Source organism: Trematomus bernacchii, unplaced genomic scaffold, assembly GCF_902827165.1.
Source record: "Trematomus bernacchii unplaced genomic scaffold, fTreBer1.1, whole genome shotgun sequence".
Taxonomy (NCBI): Eukaryota; Metazoa; Chordata; class Actinopteri; order Perciformes; family Nototheniidae; genus Trematomus; species Trematomus bernacchii.
The window spans coordinates 7,958,861-7,983,292 of NW_022987698.1; the positions used below are offsets into that span (position 1 = coordinate 7,958,861).

Sequence of the window (24,432 nt, forward strand, 5' to 3'; positions counted from 1 at the left end):
GAGATATTTCAAAAGGATAAGTGAACAGTTTGACCTGCTTGTGGAGCTAAAGGAAGTGTCAGAAGGTTCGCCAAAGCTATTAGGCTTCATCCTCTTGGGACCGTGAATGTCAGTAAAAGATTGCATCTTAATGTTTCCCGCAGGTGTGGGGATATTTAGGTTCAGACCAATGGTGGACCAACTGAGCGGCTGTCTTTGCCATCCCTTGAGCCCTGCTGCTAGCAAGGCTAAAAATAACCAACAATGTTGCATTCACACAGCTGCTACTGTGTTTAAGGAAGCTGTAATCTAAACTTCAGTCAGCTGGGGCCTTGCATGGGCATGTGCGTTTTTAAATAGTTGAAACATTGTTTAATGTGGGATTGGAGAGTTATTGACCTTGGAAGAAGCAGTCTGATGAAAGATTCTTAGCAAAAGGTGCACTTACTGGAAATTTGAAAATTGGCTGCATTTCAAAGATGATTTTACACATTGTGCTGTTATTATTCAGATGCCAATGTTATTTATATTTCAAATGTGTGACAGTTGCTCTTGTGCAGGGACATATCCACATTGCGCAGTTTATCAATTACTCTAAAAACGATTCCTTAAATATGTTCTTTTTTATCTAAGACTTCATATTTATTTAATCTCCAATTAATGTAGGTTCCATTTTTTGGAACCGCTTGATCATAAGAATATGTTCAACCAGTTTTGGTATTGTTAACAATGTTTTAACCTGTTTTTGATCATTAGTGTGAGTCAGTTGGGATGATGCTTTTTCAATATTTATTTTATTTGAGGTCAAATGTAAAATTGAACATGTGCACAAAAATAAATTGCATTTTTAATGATTGCATATTACTCACATATTCTTCAACATCTTAGCCCTATCTCATCCACCTCCGAACAGGGCATTATTGGAAAAGTATAGAAAAATCACAACAAATACAACAAGGTAAGTTAACTTGCAATCATCAAAAGAAGAAAGAAAATGCATTAATGAGGAGATACATTATATAAAAACCTACAGGTCACATTCAAAGTGACACATGACAAGCCTTCAGAAAAGTAGGCTACACAAAAGGGAGTTCAACTGAAGACTTTATTATTTAATTTCATGAATGACAAGAGATCAAATACCCATTATTTGGATCCGGGGATTTCTGTTGAAATCTGATATATATGTGCATTAATGTGGCCATTTTCCAGCAGGCTTAGCCAGGACATGTGTTGTTGTATGATGAGTAGCGTGGTGACGTCACCCGCAAGCAAGGTGCGGAGGATAATGTGTCCGGCGGTCAGCGGAGGAGAGCAGCCTCTCCCGTCTCATCTCTGAAGGAGAGCTTTTCTCTGGTCCTACCATCTGCTTGTTACCGCCTTTTACAACAAGACACAACATTATTGTGCTAGCATTAAATGGAAAAAGGCTTCTGTCACGCTCAGTCGTGCCTCCTCACGTCTACGGTGTTCTCCCAGGTAAGTAAACTGGTTCCGGTGGTGCATTTCTTTGTTTCCCGTTAGCTAGCTAACCTTCACTTTTCCATAAAGCACGACTTCTGTCATAAAAAAACACTGATGTTATTTTTTTTTACAAAAGGTTGTGAGCGTTACAAATGGAAGTAAAATACACACCACGTGTGTTTTTGGTGTTTTGCCTTTGGCTTTATGTTTCTGTTCTCGGTCTGGAAGCGTTAATGGTTGCTATGGGTCTCTGTTGCTACGGGCGTGTTTTCTCTTCCTGCATGTGTTCAGCAGCAGTGTTATTGTCTACTGCACTGACAGAAATACAGCTCAAAGCAAGTGTTTGCGTAGACTTTATTGCAGTGTATTACTGTATAATGATGCGTTTACGATTGTTTTACCAGCCCCTACACTATGGGAGTTTAAAAACAGTGATAACATAGGCCATGTTTAACAACCTTTTTTTCACAAGACATACGCAAAAACAAATTGTATCCAATAACTGTACAGAGCAAACCGTTTTACATTTGCAATGCACTCTGATAGACACACTGTGAAGTAAACACTGTTTACCTCACACATACAATACCTTTAGCATTTCTGTTGTTGTTACTTATCGTTTGATACGCCAATACTAAAAGGCTTTATCTGCAATAAGCTGTACTGATGTATTGGTATGGCTCTTTACCTCGCACAGCATCTTTTGAATTCATGATGACTTGAATTATTACAGCAGTCATACGATATTACTGCTGTAATAATCAGCCTAATTTTTTGATAATACATTGTCCTATATCTTGCATCAGTGTGATATGATTAACTTTCACTTCAATTAATATGTTTCATCTTGCTGTAGACATGCCATACTCTGTAAGATGGCTGCTTGCTGTGGCTTTTTAAAATTATTATATCAATAGTTTCTCTTTGAATTTTTTTCATCTCACTGTCAGTAGGCTATAGTGTACATGTCCCCTCTGTAGGACGAATAAAGGTATTCTAATTCTGACAAAACACACAGCCAAAAGGAGTATTTAAGGTCAATTAGAACACCACATGCTGTTATGATAATAAAAGGCTATATTACTTTAGGAGGAAAGGCAAAAGTCCAAGTCTGTCAAACTGTGGAATCACACTCACATATATATATATATATAATAATTAATATGTCAAAGATAAAATAAATCAAGGTAGAGAAGCGATGTGGTCAGCAAAGTTGTATTACATTCGACAGATCATGTTTCAGTAATCTGCCATCATTTTGAAGATTATGTAAATGTTAATCAGTCGTCCATTTATAGCTCCTTTATGGACAACATCCTCATTGCCTGTGTTATTGTTTTTCATTGTCAGTCAATGACGTAATCATAAGGTATTGATTCTGTCAAAAAAGACATGACTGTGATTTACTGCATCAGAATAGTTGTATGTCACATTGTCTGTTTATAGATTATGAGCTGCTGCCATCAGACCAAAGGTGGTTATTATCTTTCTAAACTCACCAGGCCAGTATGTCTTCCGTACATGAAACAATTCTGAAATACAAAAGATCTATCTGTGTTTGTGTGGATATTTCAGTCAAATGTTACATTACTAATGCTGAGCAGTTTGTTGAATGTTATAATTGTCTCGCACAATCTAATTAAAATGTTGCACAGTAATGAGTTTATTTAGTAACAGGCTAATTTATAGATTTAGCTCACACAAATCAAAAAACTCAACAAGAACAAATAGAAAACACTAGTGACACACATGTTAACTGCAAATCACTGTAAAGTTATTTTACCCTTTGCCCAGTGACATATTTTGAATGTTGCATTGGTATGTTTTTAGGACCATATCATTGAAGCTTCTCCATTGCACTACCCATCTGTGCTTGCAGAACAAGTTCTGCTACACCGCCCAGATTAATAAATGTGCCAAACTTTGCTGCCATAAATAATAATGAGCGGAAACACCCAGGTCGATACAGCAAAATCCTGACTGTGTATGAGATGTTTTTGACATATTGTCCTTGGTTTGTGAGGGAGAGTGTGGTCATTGGATTAAAAACGATCGTGCATCAGCTCTATTCAATGAACTTCTGCTTTTTATGACATATTTCCATTCTCCTCTTTTGTTATTCTGTTAGCTGTACATGCATACTGAGCAAGCTGGCAGGGAACCGTGTTTTTAATTCTGTGAGTGGTGAGTGTCAGGCTCCATCATTCTGGCTCCGTCTCAGCAGTAGCTTGTTAGTCAAACCATCTGGAAGTGTGAATGAGTCCGGCTCAGACTGGGACACGTTTTCCCTCCTTGTATTTACATATGAAACATTTAGCTTAGACCAACAGTCCTAATGCAATAAAACATGGCGAAGGGTTTTTTGTCACATCTTCCTTCTCTCCTGTATTAGCTTACTCCTACAGCATTTGCACTCATTTCTCCTTCTCCTGTATTCCACTCCACTTTCCCCCTCCCCTTCACTCTCTGTTGCTCTACTTGCGAAGAGGTGGATGAGCTGGCCATGGGGCTGAGCTGGCTGTCACATGCCATCTGTCGGGTCATAGGTTGACACTGCATCACGTTCTCCACTCTCTTTTTCCTTTGGGCATTTTCTGTGAGCCAAGGTCACAGAGGCAAGAAAGGGCTTGACTTACCAGAAAACAACAGTCAGATATGATTCAACAGAAAGGAAAGAAATGTTTGAGGAAGGATGTGGCAAGAAGGAAGTAACAGGAGAGCCGATTTGTTTGTGTTGCTGGACCTAAATCAAGGTGAGAATGAAGAGAGAGACTATTCATTGTTTTTAGGAAGTGTCAAAGAGTAGTGAGGGATACATGATTGTGTGTAGAGAGAAAGAGAGCTAGTAAGGAAGGCCAAATCCTAAGAGGGATCCCTGTGGTCTTCCTAATCTGTGTTGATCTGGTTAGAGAGATACTGAGTGTAAAACATCTATTGATTTATCACTAGTTATAAACTACACAACTGGATCTATTTCTTTGTTTTGCAATGGAAACGGTTTTATAGAAGAACATTTTGTGAAGAAAACGTCATCCAGGAGCTGATCAAATTTACTTTAACAGAAAATTAGGGATTCATTTTAGTGCGAATGTTTGTAAAAATACAATTAAGCAGGTATGTTTGTGTTTTACTGTTCAATATTGTAGTGGAGGCTTCACTGACTAAGTTTAGTATTAGATACAATTGAAAGTGGACCAGGCAGGGGCACAGCATCAGAGTTTCTGAACTGAAAATAACAACACTGAATTATTATCATGTTTGTTTCCAGTAGATATATTTAGCTAAATATGCAATTAACTTGATATGTCTGCGAGTCTTAAAAAGTAGCTATACTAGGTCCTTTAAAATCACGACATTTACAAATTGAGGGTACTTACTAAAATAATGTTTCCTTTGAGGTAACATTTATTTAAAAAGTGTTCTTTCCTTGTGGTTTTAAGAACATTTTCTGTGAACAAAGTCTAAAATGTTTCATCATCAGAATGAAACCACTGAGTAGCTCACAATATAGATTTCTTATAATCTTAACATTACCCAATACTGCTGTGGTGCAGACTCCAATCCTTAGGGCAGAGCTCTAATGGCTCTCTTGCAATGAGTCAGATGTATTGATTTTCAATTAAATCTCACTTTCAGGTCCATTATGATGTCAAGATAAACCCAACGTCTGCCTTAGCTCAGCTCTGCACCAAGTTACCTTTTGTCCACAAACCCACCTTTGTATAAATGCAGCTGAAGGACAGTCAGACCTTAAAATACACTTGTCTATGTTGATCACATTTCAAAGACAAAGTCAGTTTAATAATTATTACTTAAGCTATAAAGTTAAATAAAAGATACAAAAATGGCATTATATCAGAAAGATTTGAGGTGCAAGTTAAAGTAGGTAATTCAAATGGTAATAAATGATAATTTAATTGTATAACTGTCAACAGCAACAAGGTATATAGCCAGATCATCTGCACAGTATACATACTATCATTTTATTATGTTTTAGCTTTTTAAAGATGTTTCAGACTGGCCCCAACTTTGTTATCTAGGGGGTTCAGAATATAAATGCATAAAAGATTTCTAATTTGATTCTTACCCGTGTCAAACAGTGTTATTGTTTCACTTGTTTTGAGGGTTGTTTGTGGCCGCCCTGCTCTTCCTTATGTTCCTCCCTTTTTTAGTCCTGATCCGAAGTTCAAGAGCAACTGTTTTTCACTGCTGCCTTTAAAACCTCCTGTGGACAGTGTGAGACCTGATATTCAGCTGTGCTGTAAATAAGTGACAGTAAATCAGATGACAACCATAAAGACAAAAGAGCAGAGGTCAACTAAATCAGTAAATCAGTAAACGAATAAGTGAAAATGTTGGCACACAAACACAAAGGATGTTTTTCATTTCCCTTTGTCCCAATGGTAGAAACGATGGTCACCCAGGATTACTTTACCCAAACAGCCGGCCAGTCAGTCAGGCATGCAGCTGTTGTGTCCTCTGCCCAATCGAGACGGACTCTTCCCTCGATCTGTGTCCCAGCCCCAGTCAGCTATTCAACCACTCAGCTCCTCTCCTGCCCGGCCCCCCCCACCCCTTTAAGCAGACCTCCTTTCCTGCCCCAGGATGCGATGTAGTGACGTGCCTACCTACCAGCAGCAGTGAGACCGTCCTTGTTCTAATGTGTTTGTGCATTGAAGAGTTTACAAGGAAACAGCTAGCCAGGGGCAGGCAGCTGCTGTTTCCTTCAGCGTGCAGCAGATCGGGGGGACAACAGCAGGATGCCATGGGGGAGAAGTGGCTCGGCGGCCCTGCTGCTGCTCTCGGGCAGAGCCAACGTGAGGGCCAAGGCCAGGTAGGATCAGGCCTCTGCTGCCCCTGTGGCATGCTGGGACTAGGAGCTCACTCATGTATGGATTAAGCTCCACTATTAAGTTGGTGCTGGACGTCCTAACAGTTTTCTTTGATGACTGTACACATTGGTTTGCCTTTTTATTTGACTGGCCAGTGCAACAGTTGCATACTTTTGAGTATCTATGTTGCCGCTCTTTAGTTTTTTTAGGCACTTTGGTTTTCTTTCTGTGTTGAGGATTTGCTGTATCATTGGACGGATTGCATATGCTGTGACAGGGTTTGACAAGAAACACTTTCTCTAGGCTGTGTGAGCAAACTGTCGCATTCTCTGCAAGCTAAGAGGCTTGCCATGGAATTCAGCCCCGAGGATTAAACAGTGTGTTGCTTTAAACACGAGCTGCTTTTTTTCGGGTGGATTACCATGTTTCTTATCCAGGGTATGTTAGTTTGGGGTTACTTTGTGTTGTTTCCCTCAGTGCTGAGAATAAACACAAGAAAGCAGTTTGATATGTTGTTCATTCTTCTCTCAGAGTGGATCGTTTCCTGTTGATTCTCTGTATTAGTGTGAGGCCTATTCAACAAGAAACAATCCCAACACTGTGACCTTTTCAGGAGTTGTTTTGTGGCTTTATACTTTATTACTTACTGGCATGGTAAAGAGTATTCTTAGCTGGGTTTAAAATATGACAGTGCTGCTTTTGCTCTTGCGTCTTGAGGCAAAACAAGGGGACTTTTTCCCCTTTTCATTTGTTCTCTAAGGGTGTTCCATAGTGCGGTTGCTGACATACTTTTGATGTTTCTGTTGATGTTTTAAGGAAATGTGTAAAAGTAGTAAACTTGTACTGTAGGTTTTTCTTAAGTGACCCGAGTTTCCAAACCACTGTAATGTGTTTATCACATGTCTTATCAGGCATCTGCTTTTGTCTTTCCACATCCTCAGCTGATAAGCCATCAGCATGACAAGAGAGATGATAAGCCAGTGATTTGGTGAGGGGTTGCCAGGCCTGTTGCACTCTTGCTCTCTTGCTTCATGCTCATTCACTGACATCACATCAGCATCAGCACTCAGATACCTGACATATTTTATTGCAACTGTTTGGGTAAGAGCTCAGGTATGAGGTCGGACTAGGATAGGTATGGATGTTGCAATATGTAGCTACCTTCTGCATATAAGGCATGATTTGAATCAGCCTACTACGTCATGAGCGTTTCACCACTAGTATGTGGCATTTCATTTGATGTTGCCAACACAACCATATAGTTACAAAAGGAAAAATCATGTTAATTGTAATAGCAACAGAAAAGCAAGAAACAAAGACCCCTTGGTGTATTGGTTCAAGTAGAGTTGTGTAGCTTTTAATTAAAGGCCACTAAAGTGCCTCAGGTATTCAAGATATATATATAGTCAGTTTTGACTCATGTAGCCGGAGGCTTGATGGTTTACGTCAATTACCCTTTTACCTTTACCTGGACCTGAACAAGTGTAATTGTTACATAGGGCTGCACGATATTGGAAAAAACTGACATTGCGATATTTTTTTCCCCTGCGATATATATTGCGATATGAAAAAATACAGGAATTGAAGAAAAGACCGTTTTTTTTGTCCGCAAACCATCCTTTCTTGAACTTTAATGCTATACAATTGGTATTTTTTTAACGATATTTAACCAGATGAAGGATTTTAGTCACGGACTTCTGGATCTTAAGTTATCAGAGCAACAAGCTGAGCTAGCTCGGTTAAGGGAGGCTGTGGCTCAGTGGAAAGTATGATGGACTTCGAATCAGGGGGTAGCAAGTTCGAGTCCCACTGCAGTCAGCATGTCGTTGTATTCCTGGGCAAGACACTTCACCCCAAATTGCTCCTGTGGGGATTGTCCACTGTACCGAATGTATGTAAGTCGCTTTGGATAAAAGCGTCTAACAAATGACATGTAATGTAATGTAATGGTTATCCTGCTGTGATCTGATCAAGAATGGGTGTGATTGGTGGTTTGCTGTGCATGCAGATCCTGCATGTCACTCACTCAAGTACCTTTTCCTTTTGTAGCAAGCAGCAACATAATTGTAACATGACGTGTTTGAGTTAATTTGCCTACTTAATATCGTCACAACACGATATATCGTGCAGCCCTAATGTTACAGCCCAAAGTGTTTTGACTAGTTTTTAAAAGTGTCAAACCTTCTAGTTTGAACCAGATTGGATGGCCCACAGGGTGTGTCCCCTCTGGTGAGGGAGGGGACAGGTGTGAATGAAGTGTTGATGTTCAGAGAGTTGTCACTCCCTCCTGCATTCCTGATCCAGCTCCACTCTGCTCACAATCACGCGCCACACAGCTCCAAGCCTCAGTGCAGTCTTACAACAGCACACTCAGAACAGAACAGAGAACTTTGAGCAGCGATCAGATTTACACTGCACTCACATGGTGGCTAACCAACAGGACTGGATAAGGCTAGGTTTTGTGCTGGATTGTAACTCCTGGATTTCTTTAGCATTGTTGATATGGGAGGCAGAGAGGAGGTATTGGTGAGCAGTCTCGGGTCCACCATGCAGTTTCCACGCGCCAGGTTGAACCGTTTCAGGCTCCGTCCTGCCCTCAGCCCAGTGAGGATTAGGCGCGTGAAACCTTGTTCCCGAAAGAAAAAAGACAGGTATGTGTGATGAGATGGAGCTGTATCAGAAGGATCAAATTCATAAATGTTTGGTGGAAGTTTGGGTGTTGTATATGTGGTAAAATAAAGTGAAGATGTATAGATAGTACACTGTGTGGTAAAATAAACATATCATTCAGAACGGATATGTGGTGGATACTGTGAATTTTCACACATTTTTTAGATGTTGGCTATATTTTGACATGTGTCCTGATATTCTAAAGACAAACCTTCATACAATAAAGATTTTCTTGAGCGCTTTATAACAATTATGCTCAATTATTTTGTCTCATGTGAGTTCTGGCTGCATCCCTTGAAGTTGAAGTGGATCCAGATTGCACTGCTGTGATCCAGCTGTCTGCAGACCTCTGATCTCTCAGGCTTGATGTGGTGTGTGCATAATAGTGGCAGATTGTGAGCACATGTTGTGGCTTTGTACAGATGTGTGTGGGCGATCGAGTGAGGCAGATTTTGTATTAAGATATCACAGATTATGTCAATGCTGCTTATAAGGAATGCTTCACCACATGTTCGCTCCCATTACTGACTCTATAACCTAACTCTTAAGTCATTGGCTAAAGTGGAGTGCTGTTTACATAGTAGATACGATATTCTCTTTCCCTAAAACATGTTGGATCTGATGGAGATAATTCTTCTTCACAAACATGTAAGTGTTTCCAAATGTTATTAAAAGACAGATCATAAAACGTGATGTTACATTTTAACTGTGACTTATAAACCGTTTAAAAAGTAATCTTAAGCGGAAAGGACTGATGGAACAGAACATTTCTTAACAGAAAATTGGATAATTGATTCATTGTTATAGTAATTTTGTTCACTTGAACATTTTTTGCTGATTTTAGCTACTCAGTTGTGAGGATTTTCTGCTTTTCTCTGTTTTTTAGTTTTTTAATAGAATATCTCTGAGTTGGGCTCAGCTGGTCCGGCTAAAGCAGCAATTTGAAAGATAAGGGTTTGGCTCATATGATGGACATTCTTCCACTATTTTATGACATTTTATAGACTTAACACTTGATTTATAATTGGACAAATAGCTGATAATCGTGTTTTGTCTAGCCAGTACCGCTTGCATTCAGATACAGGTCTGTACTATTGCTGATACAGTCCAGTACATTAACTCTGTGCATCATATTTTACAATAGACTATGAGCATACAATGTCTGGTTCAGTTAATGTGTAGTGAGGACAATTTTAAGGAAGTAAACTAGTTAAAAATAAGAATCTCCCTAAACTGCTCTGTCACATTACATACTGCCATGATGTATGTCGGAATGTAATCATACCTGTTTAGAGAGTAAAACAATGGCATGACCCATTTAACTCGACAACATTTCACAGTCTATGATTAATGTAGAGGATTAATGCGATTAAAAGTAGTTATGAAATAGGGATTGAGGCACACCTGCATTTTCATCTTAAGACAGTGATTTCTTCACTACTGTTTCCATAACACATTATTTTTTTAAATCCAGTCATTATCACTGACATTGTTTCTTGCATAATAGAGTATATTAATTCAGAATACTGTGAAACTAGGGCTTGATATTATTAGAAAAAGAACAATACTACTACTTGTAAAATGATTCTGAGAACAATATACATGTAGAACTTTTTTTTGGACTTCATCCAATTATCATCATGAACATGGAAGCATTCACTCGTGTAAAATGCCATCATCACTCCCCATTCAAATGATTTTTACACAAATAAATGTATATTTGTTCAAAATGTGTATATATGTGTAATACACCAAAGTATGTATGGGCTGTAGCTGTTGCAGTAGTGGTCCAATAAAAGTCACAGGAAATGCATGTATCCTTGGTGATTGGCTGCAAGCAAAACCAGACCAATAGTATTTCTTTCTTGATAAATCTCGCTTGAAGACCCACTTGTTCTCCCGTGCGTTTGCAGACCACCTATAAGACATTTCAGTCTGTGCTTTTAAATTGGGGTTTTATTTTGTTGTTACGTCTCGTATGAGAGTTTTCAGTCTGTGGCTTTGAGTATGGTTTTATTTTCCTGTGTTTTACATTTGTTTCATGTCTGTTTGTTTTTTAATATATATATTTATTGATGAACAGCACTCTGTTGTTTTTAAAAGTGCTATAGAAATACAGTTGGATTGGATTGGATAGATATGGTTACAAAAAGGAAGAATGCAGGTATTGTTTTATTGCCTAAGTTTTGATACTACTTGGCACCGGATTATTCCGGTCCAGCACTGATACCCATTTCTTAGTTATTATTATTATTATTATTATTATTATTATTATTATTATTATTATTATTATAATAATAATAATGAATTAGTGAAACTCACAACTTCTGACATCACAGGCCCCCCACCCCCGTCTCTGCTCTGAGATGTCATGAAACTGGTTTAACACACCAAAGCACTGATGTGGAACAAATCTGATCTGCCTTGAACTGACATTTAGTTGCTGTGTTTATCAATACTTTCTTGATTAGCTTTTTGCTTCACATTTGAAAGTATGACGGGTATGTTTTCATACATCTAACTATACACTCATGTTGCCATGATACGCCATCTGGCATTCCTCAGATATGGACAAGTGTGGTTTGGTATGTCTCTTGATATTCGCTGACTGGAGGAATGTGACTGGACCGCACACTGATGGAGTGACTCAGCTGACCACTTCCTGTGTCTGTGATCAACAAAATCACATTTTAGTGCCCGAGGATAAGAGGCTGCCTACAGCTGAGTGTGTCCCATTGTTGTCAGAGAACAGTCCCCTCTGTTGTTGAGTCATACTGAGCGATTTCTGGCTGCATTTCTGCTGTTTGTGTTCAGTAAAGAATCTCAGATGATTTATGATTTACTCTCCTGAAATTGTTCTGTGCATGTTTTCTGTTCTATTGTGAGTGGGTCTCAGCCATGTGTCTGTTTCAGCACATAAAGGGGTGTGACCAACAGGATCTCACTTTGTAACAGTGACATCTAGTGGATATGCAGGGTACTGTGCCTCCAGGCTGTATTTTTCAAGAACAATAGAGACCCCCCTTTGTGTCCGCTCTCGCCGTCTCTCCTCGCTCCGGCCCTCCCTCCATCCCGCTCCTTTTGTGTCTCCATCTCTCTGGGTTCCCCCGGCTGATTCATCCTCCCTGCGTCGCTCCAGTGTCTATTCCTCCTGTGTTTGTATGCGTCTTTGTGTCTCTGCTCGTTGGTTTGCATGCATGCTTGCAATTTCTTTACGTGTGTGTATGTCTGCAACAGAAATCCCAGCCCCACCGAGATGAGCGTGGAGCCCTGGGCCAGCCCGCAGGACCAGGCAGCCGCTGAGCACCCTTACAGCACCTCACACACAGCATCCTCCGAGGACCAGGAGCAGCAACCCGACAAACTGTGCCTGGACTCGTTCTGGAGTGAGGTGGAGACCATCCGACAGGGGAGTGGCTACACAGACCTCGAATGCTCCAGGAGAGACTCCAGACAGTCAGAAGGTAAATCCTGATAATCCTGTGCTGAAAGATGAAGAATAGATAGTGAGAGATGAGATAGACGTCATGACTTCATGTTTTTCGAATGACAAAGCATCCGTTTTCAGCACAGCTGCTGCTGAGATCCTCCATGGCAACGTATCAGGTTTCCCTCCTGCAGCAAAGAAGTGCTCATCACCATGACAACACTATCAAACACTTTGTGGCAGGGGGTGTTTTATCTGCAGAAACCACAAAGCCTTTCATCGTGGGAATGCTTTTTTATTATGTCCATTCAAATGATCTGGGTGTGTTCATTCTATCCTTTTGATGCTATGTTAAAGAGATCACTCTTTTGAATGAATTTGCCACTAATGAGTAAATCCTCTGAAGTCTGCATTTTGCATCTGTTAGCGTGTCCCATTATTTAGTTTCAAGATTAAATTATTTTATTGTCTTCCTACATACGTTTTACAACTTAGCAACTACTGTATTTAGTGTCACAAGCTCTTCATGCAACACATTCTTGGTTGCATTTTAAGTGTTTACTCATCTGAGATGTATTCATTTCTAAAGACTGATTAGTTGTTACTAAAAAGTGACATTAAGTTCCCAGTGTAACTGCTGTGTATATCTGAATTAACTCATAATGCTAGCATAAGATTACTTGCAAATTCCCCGTTTACATTGAACAATTAAAATGATAAGGCTAATTGTGGTTGACAGATCTGAGCTAACACTTGATCAAAATGCGTTAAAATAATATTCACACTTCACGAAAATATAACAACATGCCTCAAAATACAAAACGTTATGCCACATTTTGCTAAATAGTCAGAATACAATATTAAACCATCACTAATATCACACTTCTCACTCTGAAACACCTATTTGTCCAACAATGCAGACAAAAATAAAATTATTACTTTTACAAAAGGCAGGCAGTTAAGTCACATCTATTGTGTAACCCCCTAAAATATTATATTTGATAGTTATGCTACAGCGACTTCCTGTTTACACGCTTTGGATTGGACTGTGCTACAGAGGTATCCTAGCAGATTGATACCTTACTAAAGTCTTAACGAGCTAAGACATTTATTTGAAAATATTTCTTAGTACAAGTATTACTTGTTTGAAACATTGTTTGTTTATGCACAAAACCATTCTAGTCATGTAGTCAAAGTTGCTAAAATACTACATTTTAATTTAACATTATATGTACGTGTTTTCATCATCCCGGTGTATTCTCTGTGTCTCAGAAGGTGAACAGGAGGAGCAGTGGTTGGTCGATGCTGGTTTGTCGACCCTCATCAGCGAGGACAGCGAGGATGTAGACAACGCGGTGCTGCTGTCCACTCTGACCCGGACCCAGGCCGAGGCCGTGCAGCGGCGCCTGGACTCCTACACGCTGTCCCTCCGCAAGAGGAACAAACCGGCCCCTCGAGACGTCCGCGACATCTTCAACCCCTCCATCTCCAAGGTCAGGACTTTGAAACACCTTTTAAAAACTATTTTAATCACTAAATGCACCCTAACCTCTGGTATCCTGCTGTTGATACCTTCAAATGAAATGCATTCAAAAAAAATGTTTGCTTTTTATTCATGGGGTCCTTAAGATGAAAGCAGTATTGAATGGTTAGTCACATTCATACATTTGCTTTATGAACTACATGTGGATTTTACACTAAGCTCCTCTTGATATGAATACATTATAAAATGGTTGCCTGCATTTCCAGGATTTTCTGTTATTCTGTCACACACGTTGACAGCAAGCTCTGCTCTCTGAGTCAAAGCTGCATGCATTGAAATATAAAATAGCCACTTCCCCGGTGACTGTCAGGACTCTGCTGGGCTGTCTTGTTCCATGCAGAGGAGCTGACCTGTGACAATAAAGGCAAATCACATGTAAAGGCCATGCTTTGTCCTGCCTGTCTGTCTGAGCTGTCCTGAGAGAGAACACGGCTCCTCTGATCCTTATCTGCCCCTTATCAAAGGAAACACTCTCCATCCGCTCAGTGGACAATATGATACACCAAGGCTATTCCCACTGGTAGAGAACATATTACAGGAGTGATTTTCTTTTACTAAAGTTGTTCCTTAGAGTCTTGTATGTCTGTACACAAGACATAGGAGGAGATTGAACCCACCACAATTGCTTTAACAATTTATTGGAGAGTTTTTATCTAATCTGGATCCAGGCTCCAAGGTTAGCGGGTTCCCTATGCTGTAAACTGTTTCTGGAGCCCCTTTAGGCACATTTGTGATTTGTAATCTTTGGTTATATGATTTAGAATTGGACTTGACGTTTTATTAAATGCTTTCTTTCACCAGACCCGTTTGCCTGATTCCCATCATAGTGAAGACTCTGCCCACAACAGCATGGCATCACTTCCCAAATCACCTTTATCAGGTAAGAGCTACACACAGTTACAGTAAGCAACATGTATACAAGTTACCTAAGGGAAAAACAAAGAACTGAAAGTACACTCAAAGCACAAACAGCAATAGCTACGATTGTTTTGATAATGTAATTGATAAAAACAAGGCTTTATAACTTAATAACTGCTAGATTTGATGAAGGAATGCAAGTACAAAAGGTCATTCTACTTTAGTTGATTCTTTTGTATGCCCCTTTATGCTTCTACTCCACTACATTTCAGAAGGATATATATGTAAATATTGCACTTTAGACGTAACTACTACTAGTCACTTGTCAAACCTCAATGTTTTCAAAAGTATTACGGTGTTGTACTTCGTAAAAATGAAGAGGGGAACTATCCTTAGGGAAATAACTTAATTTCTCTGCTTTCTTGGAGTTTTACTGACAGAAAAATCTCTGAATCGAATTCAGTTGTTTATGTTTTAACTATAAAAACATGCTATCTCTAAACAACAAAGATACACATGTTATATCCAGTAAAGAAAGTGCCATACTATGACAAATGCCAAAGTAATAAGAGACACAAGTTAGGAATTTGGTCCCACCTTCTAATGTCCTCTTATTTTGATAAAGAGAGCGTGTGGGTACATTTCCTCATATTTGTTTTTCTTCCTCTATTTCCCTTCCGACCGTGCATCAAATTCACTTCCATGCTACGTCTTTACTGTGACCTTCCTTTCATGACAAACAGACTTAAGTTTGTGTGTGTTTGTTTCCCGCTCAGCTGTCCCGACGGAGCATCAGCGAGGCGCTCCTAAAGAGGAGTTCTTCATCACCGACGTGGCTTACTGCGAACAGGCCGTCATCTTCCTCAAACAGGCCAGCCTGCCGCAGAACAACAGCCAGCGCAGGAAAGAGGATTGCACCCTGCCTGTAAGCACCGAAACACTCTCCCCTCGCCTACTCATGACTGGAAAACTGTGGAAAGTTTGAAAGTGTAATTTCAAATAGGGAACTTTGTAAATGAAATAGGAAGACAATTGGGGCAAAAAAGGGAAATAGCGTTCCAACTGTGTGTATTTTTTGCATTCAATTGCTTTGGTGGGTGTGATATTGACAGAAAACAGGACATGAAAGTAATCGCACAGCTTATGGAAAGGGAAGGCACATAAATGTTGAATAATAACCCCGATTAACAGTTTGTCTTTTTTGTGAACCGCGGTGGATTTATCTCTGATGAAGGAAGACAAATAATCTCAGTCATTTAGAGCTTTAGTTTCACAGAAACCGCAGAACATTTCAGCCTCAGTTCGGATCTATATACGACGTTGGGTTTTGGGTCTTTTTCATGTAAACCTGTTCATTCACACAGTATTGTTATTGTAAGCTAATTCTAATCTACCCCGCTGTTAGTTAGATAACAGGGTTAAGCAGAATAAATGAATAAGGGGATTAGCTCAAAACAAAAGAAGAGTTGTTGTGTCACAGAGTCCAAGCGATTTATTTATTTCAGGGTAAATTAGTTTCATCAGTGAGAGGGAAAGAGAGTTTTAATCAGGCAAAGGACTGATTTCATTACATTGAGTATTATGTAGAGGATTTGACACTGTTGCCATTTTCTTCCCATTCTCTCTCTTTCTGCTTTTTTTTCTGCTTTGTCCTCTTCACCTCCACTTCATCTCCAATCCTCCTCTCCTCACTTCTCTCTGCCTCGCCTCTCACCTTCTCAGCGGGTGATCTGCCCCAAGTGCCGTCTCGGAGTGACTCGTATTCAGGATCTGTCGCACTCTGACATGAAGAAGGTGCGTCAGTTGGCTCTCATCGACATGACAGCGCTGTGCGACCTCTTAGAGCTGGAGGTCAAAAGGCAAAAAAACAGCAAGAGGAAAAACACAGGTATGAAAGCACTCACATACACATGAAGGGACCACACACACACACACACACACACACACACACACACACACACACACACACACACACACACACACACACACACACACACACACACACACCAGGACAAAAATGCTGCAGAAGGCTCATATTTAGTGTTGTGACGATACAATAATAACTATGTGCAGTTGTTCTAATATGTTCTCTTTAATTGTTAGCCAATGACATCAAAGGAAAACAATGACTCAAAATGGCACCTGGTTATCGCCAGCTCTAGCTTCGCACAAACTGTCAAATTTGTCAAATCTGCAGAGACCTCCTCCAGTTTCCTGCATTCTTTGAATCTATTTAAAGCTCATGCCTCTTTACTAAATATTTTAGTATTTCTTCTCTCTACATTAAACGATAGGTACATGTTCTGCTCCAACACATCTATCAGCCACGCTGCAGCTTCTGCATGTCGGCCTGCTCACACACACAGCATTACACACGCAACTTTGGCTAAATGTCAATGTAAAGCAGAGAACAATGAAATGACACGTTGTGTGTTTCACAGAGAGCCCGCTGTACGGGGTGCCGCTGGCCACGCTGCTGGAAAACGATCAGAAAATGAAGCCAAACACCTCAATTCCTCTCTACATGCAAGCGGTAAGAACCTGAAGTGCATCTGACCTTGAAAATAAATACAAGGAAGATGGGTTTTTATATGAACGTATTTGTTTTCGATACTATCTGTGCCGTGTACTGTATGTGGGCTTGACTTGTTAGTTTAGTATTTCATCCAAACAACCTCTGAAATCATTAGTGTTTTTGAATGTGCCCATAATATATCAGATCGGATATAGATCTGGCCTGACAGGTGCATCTTTTTTAATTCACATGCTCAACATGTGTTCAGCACATATTTGGTTTTGTTGAACCTGCAAACAGTGTCTTTAGAGATAAGCAGATACAAACAACCTCAGTGTCCTCTGAATGTGAAAATCTTTGACCACACCCTGCGTGTAGCAGCAGTTACTGAGAATAACCAGCAGAGGTGAGCGTGAGATGCGTATCTGCTGCTGCCTGGCTGTAATGTCTCTTTCTCTTTCCTCTCTCTCCCTCTGCAGTTGTTGTCGTTTTTGGAGAAGAAGGGCGTTGATTCGGAGGGTATCCTGCGGGTTCCAGGATCTCAGTCCAGAATCAAGGTACAACATTTGGATCCACACATACAGTCACAAATACTGACACTGCACCACATTATCTCCTCAAAATGGTTTCATTTTACACTTTTGAGTTATCTAATGTCCAAAGCAAATATATTAAATGATGTTTTATGACCTAAAGGGGGGCAAATATATTAAATGATATTTTATGACCTAAAGGGAGACAAATATATTAAATGATGTTTTATGACCTAAAGGGGGGCAAATATATCGGAAATGTTAAATGTCAGAAGTGGTTGAACAGAAAACCAAGCAGCTTCTCTCAGTTTAACTATAGATGACATTTAGAAGTCCAATGAGACATAATCAATAAAGGTTTTTCCAGCTGTTGCTGCCAGATTCACCTTTTCATACTGTAATGAATTCACCCAAAGCACTGTAGGTGAATCAATTCAACTGAAGCAGACAGAAGAGGGCGCCATTTAGCAAATTAGAACAAATCACTGGGACAATCACGTACCTGTGGCAGAATATACATTAGACAGAAAAGATAATGAGAGAGAATTTATCATTTTGATATTTCATTTTTAAATCTTTATGGTTATATAAGTGGACCAAAATAAGACATACAAATAGTCATATTCTACCACCCTCAGCATATTTCTATATAACTCAAAATTCGGCCTAAACCATTGAAGTATTTCCATAAAAGGAATCAGAAACTGAAGATGATATTTCTTATAAACTCTTTCATACATGTAAGGCACAAATAGAGACTGATAACGGTGTCAGTTAATTAGCTATGGCCTCATGCTCCGTTTGTAACATCCACAGCCATGAAGAGTTCATTTGATACTAATGAGTTTCAAATAGCTGCCATGTCAGCTCTGTGAGTGACAAACAGCTCTTCTTATCTCTATAATTCAAAATGAATGTCACTGAAAATGCAACATTTACAAAAGCTACTATTTACCATTCCCTTGAAAACCTTGAGGTCCATTCAGAAGTTGCATTTTCTAAAAAGGTTTACATGAAGGCCTCGCAAAGGAGTCGCAAATCCTTTAAAACAAGGATCAATTACAGTAAATAAAAAGCGTTGAACAAAGTCACTGATAATAAATTCACTGATATGTCTGTAACTCTGCACTGACTCTCTGTGTTGTTGCGTTCTGAAAGCCTCTCGTTGTTTTCTACCTGCAGATGCTGCAGCAGAACTTGGAGACAAACTTCTACTCGGGGCAGGTCAGCTGGGACGACGTGAGTCCCAACGACGCCGCCGCGCTGCTCAAGAAGTTCATCCGGGAACTGCCCGCCCCGCTGCTCACCCCCGAGTACCTCAACACCTTCAGTGCCGTCAGAGGTCAGTGTGCTACATTTGGATCAGATTTATATACAGTGTAAGCTTTGAAAAGAGAGTGTCGTGTCACACTAACACACCCATACTATTTTTGTCCATTTGGGTGAGGCTGTTACAATTGCGAGACGTCTGTTGTTTGTATTAAAAGTATGTTTGTGTATTCTTTTTTTAAGTTTCAGTTTCACTTAAAGAGGTACACTTACATACCTTTAATTCACTTTATTAGTTAGATGAAATAAGATACTGATTAATGGAGCTCCAGTTACTCAATGTTTTATATAAAAAACAAGTCTACAATTATTTTTGTAGCCAACTATTGTTTACTTTGTGATTGTGTCATTTCACTTTTACTATACTTAAAGTGTAAAGTAAATTAAGAACGTCTATAACAATAATGACAAGCCCTGTTATGGATCATAAATTACACCAGTAAGCAGAAGGGTGTGTATCTGAAGTGACTGACTGTATTGTGCATGTGTTTACTTTTCTGGCAAGTTGCATTTACTGTACAAGTCAGTCATGCCTCTTTTCTTTTTCTACAAGATTTCATAAATCATCTGCCCATTTCTCCCAGAGAGCCCCGCAGAGTTCACATTATAATGACCTCTGTAGCTTCTTCAGCCCAATGCTTCACCCTCTCTGCTTCTGAAACCAACATTAAGATCAACAGACTGATAGCCTTTGAAGAGGCGTCCCCGCACTGTGACAAAGCAGCTGTAAAAGATGTGCTATTTTCACAATAGTCTCACCTTAATATAAGAATGGACTCATATGAATATGATCTGATTGATGACTCACTGATGTTTAGTTTGTGAGGAGAATCAGCACAACGTGATAAATGACTTTTGACCACAGAGACATAAGCTAACAAACCTAATGGCCACCTGTCACAATGTCATTAATCTAAAGATATCCCATTACTCTTACACACAGAGGAAATGAAGTGTGTGTGTGTGTGTGTGTGTGTGTGTGTGTGTGTGTGTGTGTGTGTGTGTGTGTGTGTGTGTGTGTGTGTGTGTGTGTGTGTGTGTGTGTGTGTGTGTGTGTGTGTGTGTGTGTGTGTGTGTGTGTGTGTGTGTGTGTGTGTGTGTGTGTGTGTGTGTGTGTGTGTGTGTGTGTGTGTGTGTGTGTGTGTGTGTGTGTGTGTGTGTGTGTGAAACCCGTCTTACCTTTGCTCCCTCCTCCTACAGACATCACAGAGCTTAGGCAGAAACTCCACATGTTGAACCTGCTCATCCTGCTGCTGCCTGAGCCCAACAGGAACACACTAAAGGTACACACACACACACACACACACACACACACACACACACACACACACACACACAGAACTAACATTTTAGTGAGTATTTCTACAGTGTGGTATTGCTACTTTTTTACTTGAGTAAACTTCCTCCACTATGCAAACACTTGATCTAAAGGCAAAATGCAGGTTAAAAATAAGCTACTACAATTAAAAAAAAAAGATTTTCAAGTGTTAGAAACATCACACAGCCATTTTTACGGAATCTATAAATGACCCCAAAAGAGCAAAATTCAAAGTAACATCATGTATTCTTCACAATCACTTTTCCTAGCTGAAATTCATCTCAATTTAGCCCCTTCTTTACGAAACCTGACAGGACCAAAGTCCTGTTTTGATAATGCATTAGCACATCCACAGTTTAATCCACATTTGAAACCCTCTGCTCTGTTATGTAATGGATTGCATTAACCATGACTCACTTTCACCGACACAAGTGAGCAGTCAGCTCTGCTTATAGCATCCAGGAGCTTTAAACCCACCTGAACTAATTACTTTGACTCCAGTGGAGGCAGCTGAAACTAACTGTGCATTAACATACTTCTCAGTAGAGGAGATACAGATTATTCATTCAATGCGACAGCTCGCTTCACTCCATTTTGTGCCTCAGTGTAGGTTGCCTTTCCAAGATTTATACAATGGGCCTCATGCAGCTTTTCTTAACATTTCTCTTAACTTTCTTTTTTTAAGACATGTGCTGAATGAATTTATCCTAAATTGGAAGTCTGTGGCTAAATGTTTTATTATTAGCATAGGTAACGCCCTAGAAAGACTTTATAAAAGCAGGTGTTGTGCCGTGTGCAAACTGTCTGGCATATGCCTAAACATTTGAGAATTGTCATATGTTGTAATATGATTTTCGTGATGAGTGTCAGTAATAAATACTAAAATAAGAAACCATAACAAAAAGTTTAGAATTCAATTTTCAGTGGAGAATGAGTGAGTGTAGTTCAACATCCAGGTTAAACATGTAATATGATCAAATATTGCCTTTTATTTCACAACCTGTCTCTGTCCGTGTGTCCCTCAGGCCCTCCTGGAGTTCCTCAGTAAGGTGGTCTCCAGGGAGAGGAAGAACAGGATGAACCTCTGGGCAGTAGCCACCATCATGGCTCCCAACCTCTTCCTCCACAAGGCCGTCCCCAGCCGGCTGACGGAGGGCGCGGAGAAAGGACACGCAGAGAAGGCCGCTGACGTCATGAGGCTCCTCATCCGCTACCAGGACCTGCTCTGGACGGTAGGGCCGCACACATGTTCAACCTTAAACTGTGGAAGAATTCGATAAAAAAGGGGATTTTTTTATTCAGTTTGTACTTATGCTCATAACCACATTTTCTGTGAAGTTAGAACGGTTTCTTAGTTAATAAAGATCCAAGACTCTTCACACAAACTTGCCATTTCATAGCCCTGTTGTCTGGCCATTTGGAAATGAAATTTCAGCCAAAGCTGTAATTAGATTTGGTTCATTATTAGGGTTCTCACAGCCCAGGTGTTCTACAACGGTTTTTTCCATTGAATGCAAAAAAGCCTGATTATTTCAATAGCCTCCATACACTCCCAACATACCTCGTATTTATCTTTTTATTTACTTATCTGTCTTTACTTATTATTTTATTTATTTATTATTTATATACTGTTTTCTCTTTTAAGGGAATCAATGTGCTTTTTGATTAAACTTGTATCTCTCTGGGTTTTCAAGGTAGGGGTTTTGGGTGGCGATGGTTAGTTAGTTTCATGAATAGTTCCATCAGTAATGGAAGGAAGACCATTGTCTCAATTGCGCCTTCTATGATTGTCCTTCAATAAAGAAACATTGATAAAGAAAGGCAAAGAAAGCCCATAAAAATAATGTTGCATCATGTTCCCCTTTCTCTTCAGATTCCTAACTTCCTCATGAGCCAGGTGCGTAAGCTGAATGAAAACAGTAACCGGCGTTACCAGTTCTACGATCGCCGCATCAAGAACCTTCTGAGGAAGATCCACACAGACAGCCGAGACAAAACGGATAAGAACACGTCAGAGGTGAGCGGCTTCATTCTGTCAGTCAAATGTAACAAGGTGTTCGGTGTTTAGATGACATTGCTACTACTTCTTTTTCAAAGATTCAAGATTCAAAGGTTTTACGGTCATATGCACAAAGCTACAGTGTAGAAATGGCAATGAAATTCTTCTGACCTGAGCTCCTCCAGCAATGCAACATACAGTATATCATAAAATACAAAAATACAAAAATAAAAAGTAGTGCAAAAAGTCTATATACATGTAAATAGAATATGATATGTACAAGAACAGAATATGAAATTAAATAATGTAAATTAAGACTAAATTAAATTCGGTTTATTGCGGTGATAACTATTTATATAAATGAGTAGATTGCAAGATGAATATATATATACTTACTATACAATGAATAATATGTATTAACTGCTGTTTCCCTTTATAGCTGTGTCGTACGGTGAAGATCCAGCTCGGGGATCTGGTGAGCGGCACCTTGGAGTATCAACTCAACATCAACTCTCGAGCCTCAGACTTGCTCACACAGTTTCAGCGCCAATCCCTCCGCAGCCCTGACAACGGGAAGGGCAAAATGAGAAGGTACGATTCTGCCCGTTTAAATGAATACATGCTGATGATGTCACGTAGTGTGCACAGCAGTTTAGTTTAAGAGTTTTGTGGTAGTCTGTTGTCACCTGACGTATATGTCCTTTTAGAAAGACATGTCCTTCATGAATAGACAGATGTTACACGTGTTTTTTGTGTGTCTCAACAGAAACGGCTCTGTGGCGTATCCGGACTGCGCCCTGTTCGAAGTGGGAGGGAACATTGGTGAGTTGGACGTGGCTGCAGTGTTTCTGCATTTGCATGTCTTTCTGCTCGTTTAACTAATGAGGGTAGCAAGGTCTTACGTAATGAAGTGTGCAAACGGCAAAGAGACACGAGCGGTGCATCTGCAGTTATCAGAGCAGACAAATGCTCATTACACACATGTCTGCACTCACAGGAGAGCTGTCACACTGAACACAGAAGAGAAAATGTGTTTATGCAGATCAGTTTTGTGATATGAAACTTCTGAATTTAAACATTCGTATCTGTGGTTATTGGTTTATGATTACTGTTTAAATCAAACGCCAGTCTTGAATTGATAAAACAAAATTGCAAAACAATTTATTGAATAGTTGAAAAAGAAATTCGAATAATAATTCCAAGAATCTCTCAGGATAGGTATCAAACAAACTTTAAATGTCCATTTGTACCCTATTCGATGAATTGAGACAATATTCTGCAGATTTATCGATGATGAAAATAATCTTTAATTGTAGCCGTTTTCATAAGTAAAATCAACCTTATTTTATATATATTTTAACATTCAAACAACGAGGGCTTCTACTCATGTGTGTGTGTGTTTCTGCAGGTGAGCACTGCCTGGATCCCGACACACACCTTCTGGATCTGTTCAACAGTAACTCAGGAGGAGAGTGGGTCATCAAGCTAAAGCCCAACGCAGGCCGAGGGCTGTGAAGGACGGACAGATCGGGCAACAGCTCGCCAAATCAAAGGACACAGGCATAGCCTAAAAAAAATCCACGCAGCCCTCTCCTCTTGTCATTTTCATCCTGGGAGCAACAAGAGAAAGCAGACAGATGGAGGACGCAGGAACAGAGAGATGGAGAATCTGCCAGGAGCAGAAAGAACTGTCTATGAACACACTTTGCTCTCTTTCTCTCCCCCTCCGCCTTTCTCTATCTCTCCATTTCCCTCCTCTTTTCCTCGCTTCGCTCCATCACTCCTCTCCTGCGTTACCACGGCGCTGCGAGCAGAAAGCGGTTGACGTGACTCATTACTTCAGACAGAGAACCTGCTGCATAGAAAAGAGAGGACGGCAGTTTGGTTCGCCATCTTTTCTCTCAAGCAATCATCCCCAACCATGAGGAGCAGATGGGGGTGCAGAGCTCCACGAGGCCCCCACCC

General features: G+C 40.0%; 1 protein-coding gene across 3 annotated transcripts; it reads left to right on the top strand.

Moving 5' to 3' along the window:
* The first annotated feature begins 1,255 nt into the window (after window positions 1-1,255).
* On the top strand, window positions 1,256-24,432 carry LOC117489373 (rho GTPase-activating protein 40). 3 transcript variants are annotated; one of them, XM_034138592.1, is made up of 15 exons: window positions 1,256-1,458; window positions 12,183-12,409; window positions 13,645-13,865; window positions 14,717-14,795; window positions 15,550-15,698; window positions 16,496-16,661; window positions 17,215-17,306; window positions 17,768-17,845; window positions 19,004-19,163; window positions 20,351-20,433; window positions 21,494-21,700; window positions 22,342-22,485; window positions 22,907-23,058; window positions 23,234-23,289; window positions 23,876-24,432. In XM_034138592.1, the coding sequence occupies exons 2-15, from the start codon at window positions 12,202-12,204 to the stop codon at window positions 23,980-23,982; spliced, it is 1,902 nt and encodes a 633-aa protein (XP_033994483.1). In that variant the 5' UTR covers window positions 1,256-1,458; window positions 12,183-12,201; the 3' UTR covers window positions 23,983-24,432. The 3 variants fall into 3 exon arrangements, with proteins under 3 accessions (XP_033994483.1, XP_033994484.1, XP_033994482.1); XM_034138593.1 differs by lacking the exon at window positions 1,256-1,458 and adding an exon at window positions 6,178-6,277; XM_034138591.1 differs by lacking the exon at window positions 1,256-1,458 and adding an exon at window positions 8,586-8,926.

Bases quoted from the DNA above. Each gene is read 5' to 3' on its own strand.
- LOC117489373 (XM_034138591.1), top strand. From the start codon at position 8,778: ATGGGAGGCAGAGAGGAGGTATTGGTGAGCAGTCTCGGGTCCACCATG. The intron at 13,866-14,716 runs GTCAGGACTTTG...TTCTTTCACCAG, and splicing joins TCAACCCCTCCATCTCCAAG to ACCCGTTTGCCTGATTCCCA. The intron at 23,290-23,875 runs GTGAGTTGGACG...GTGTTTCTGCAG, and splicing joins CGAAGTGGGAGGGAACATTG to GTGAGCACTGCCTGGATCCC.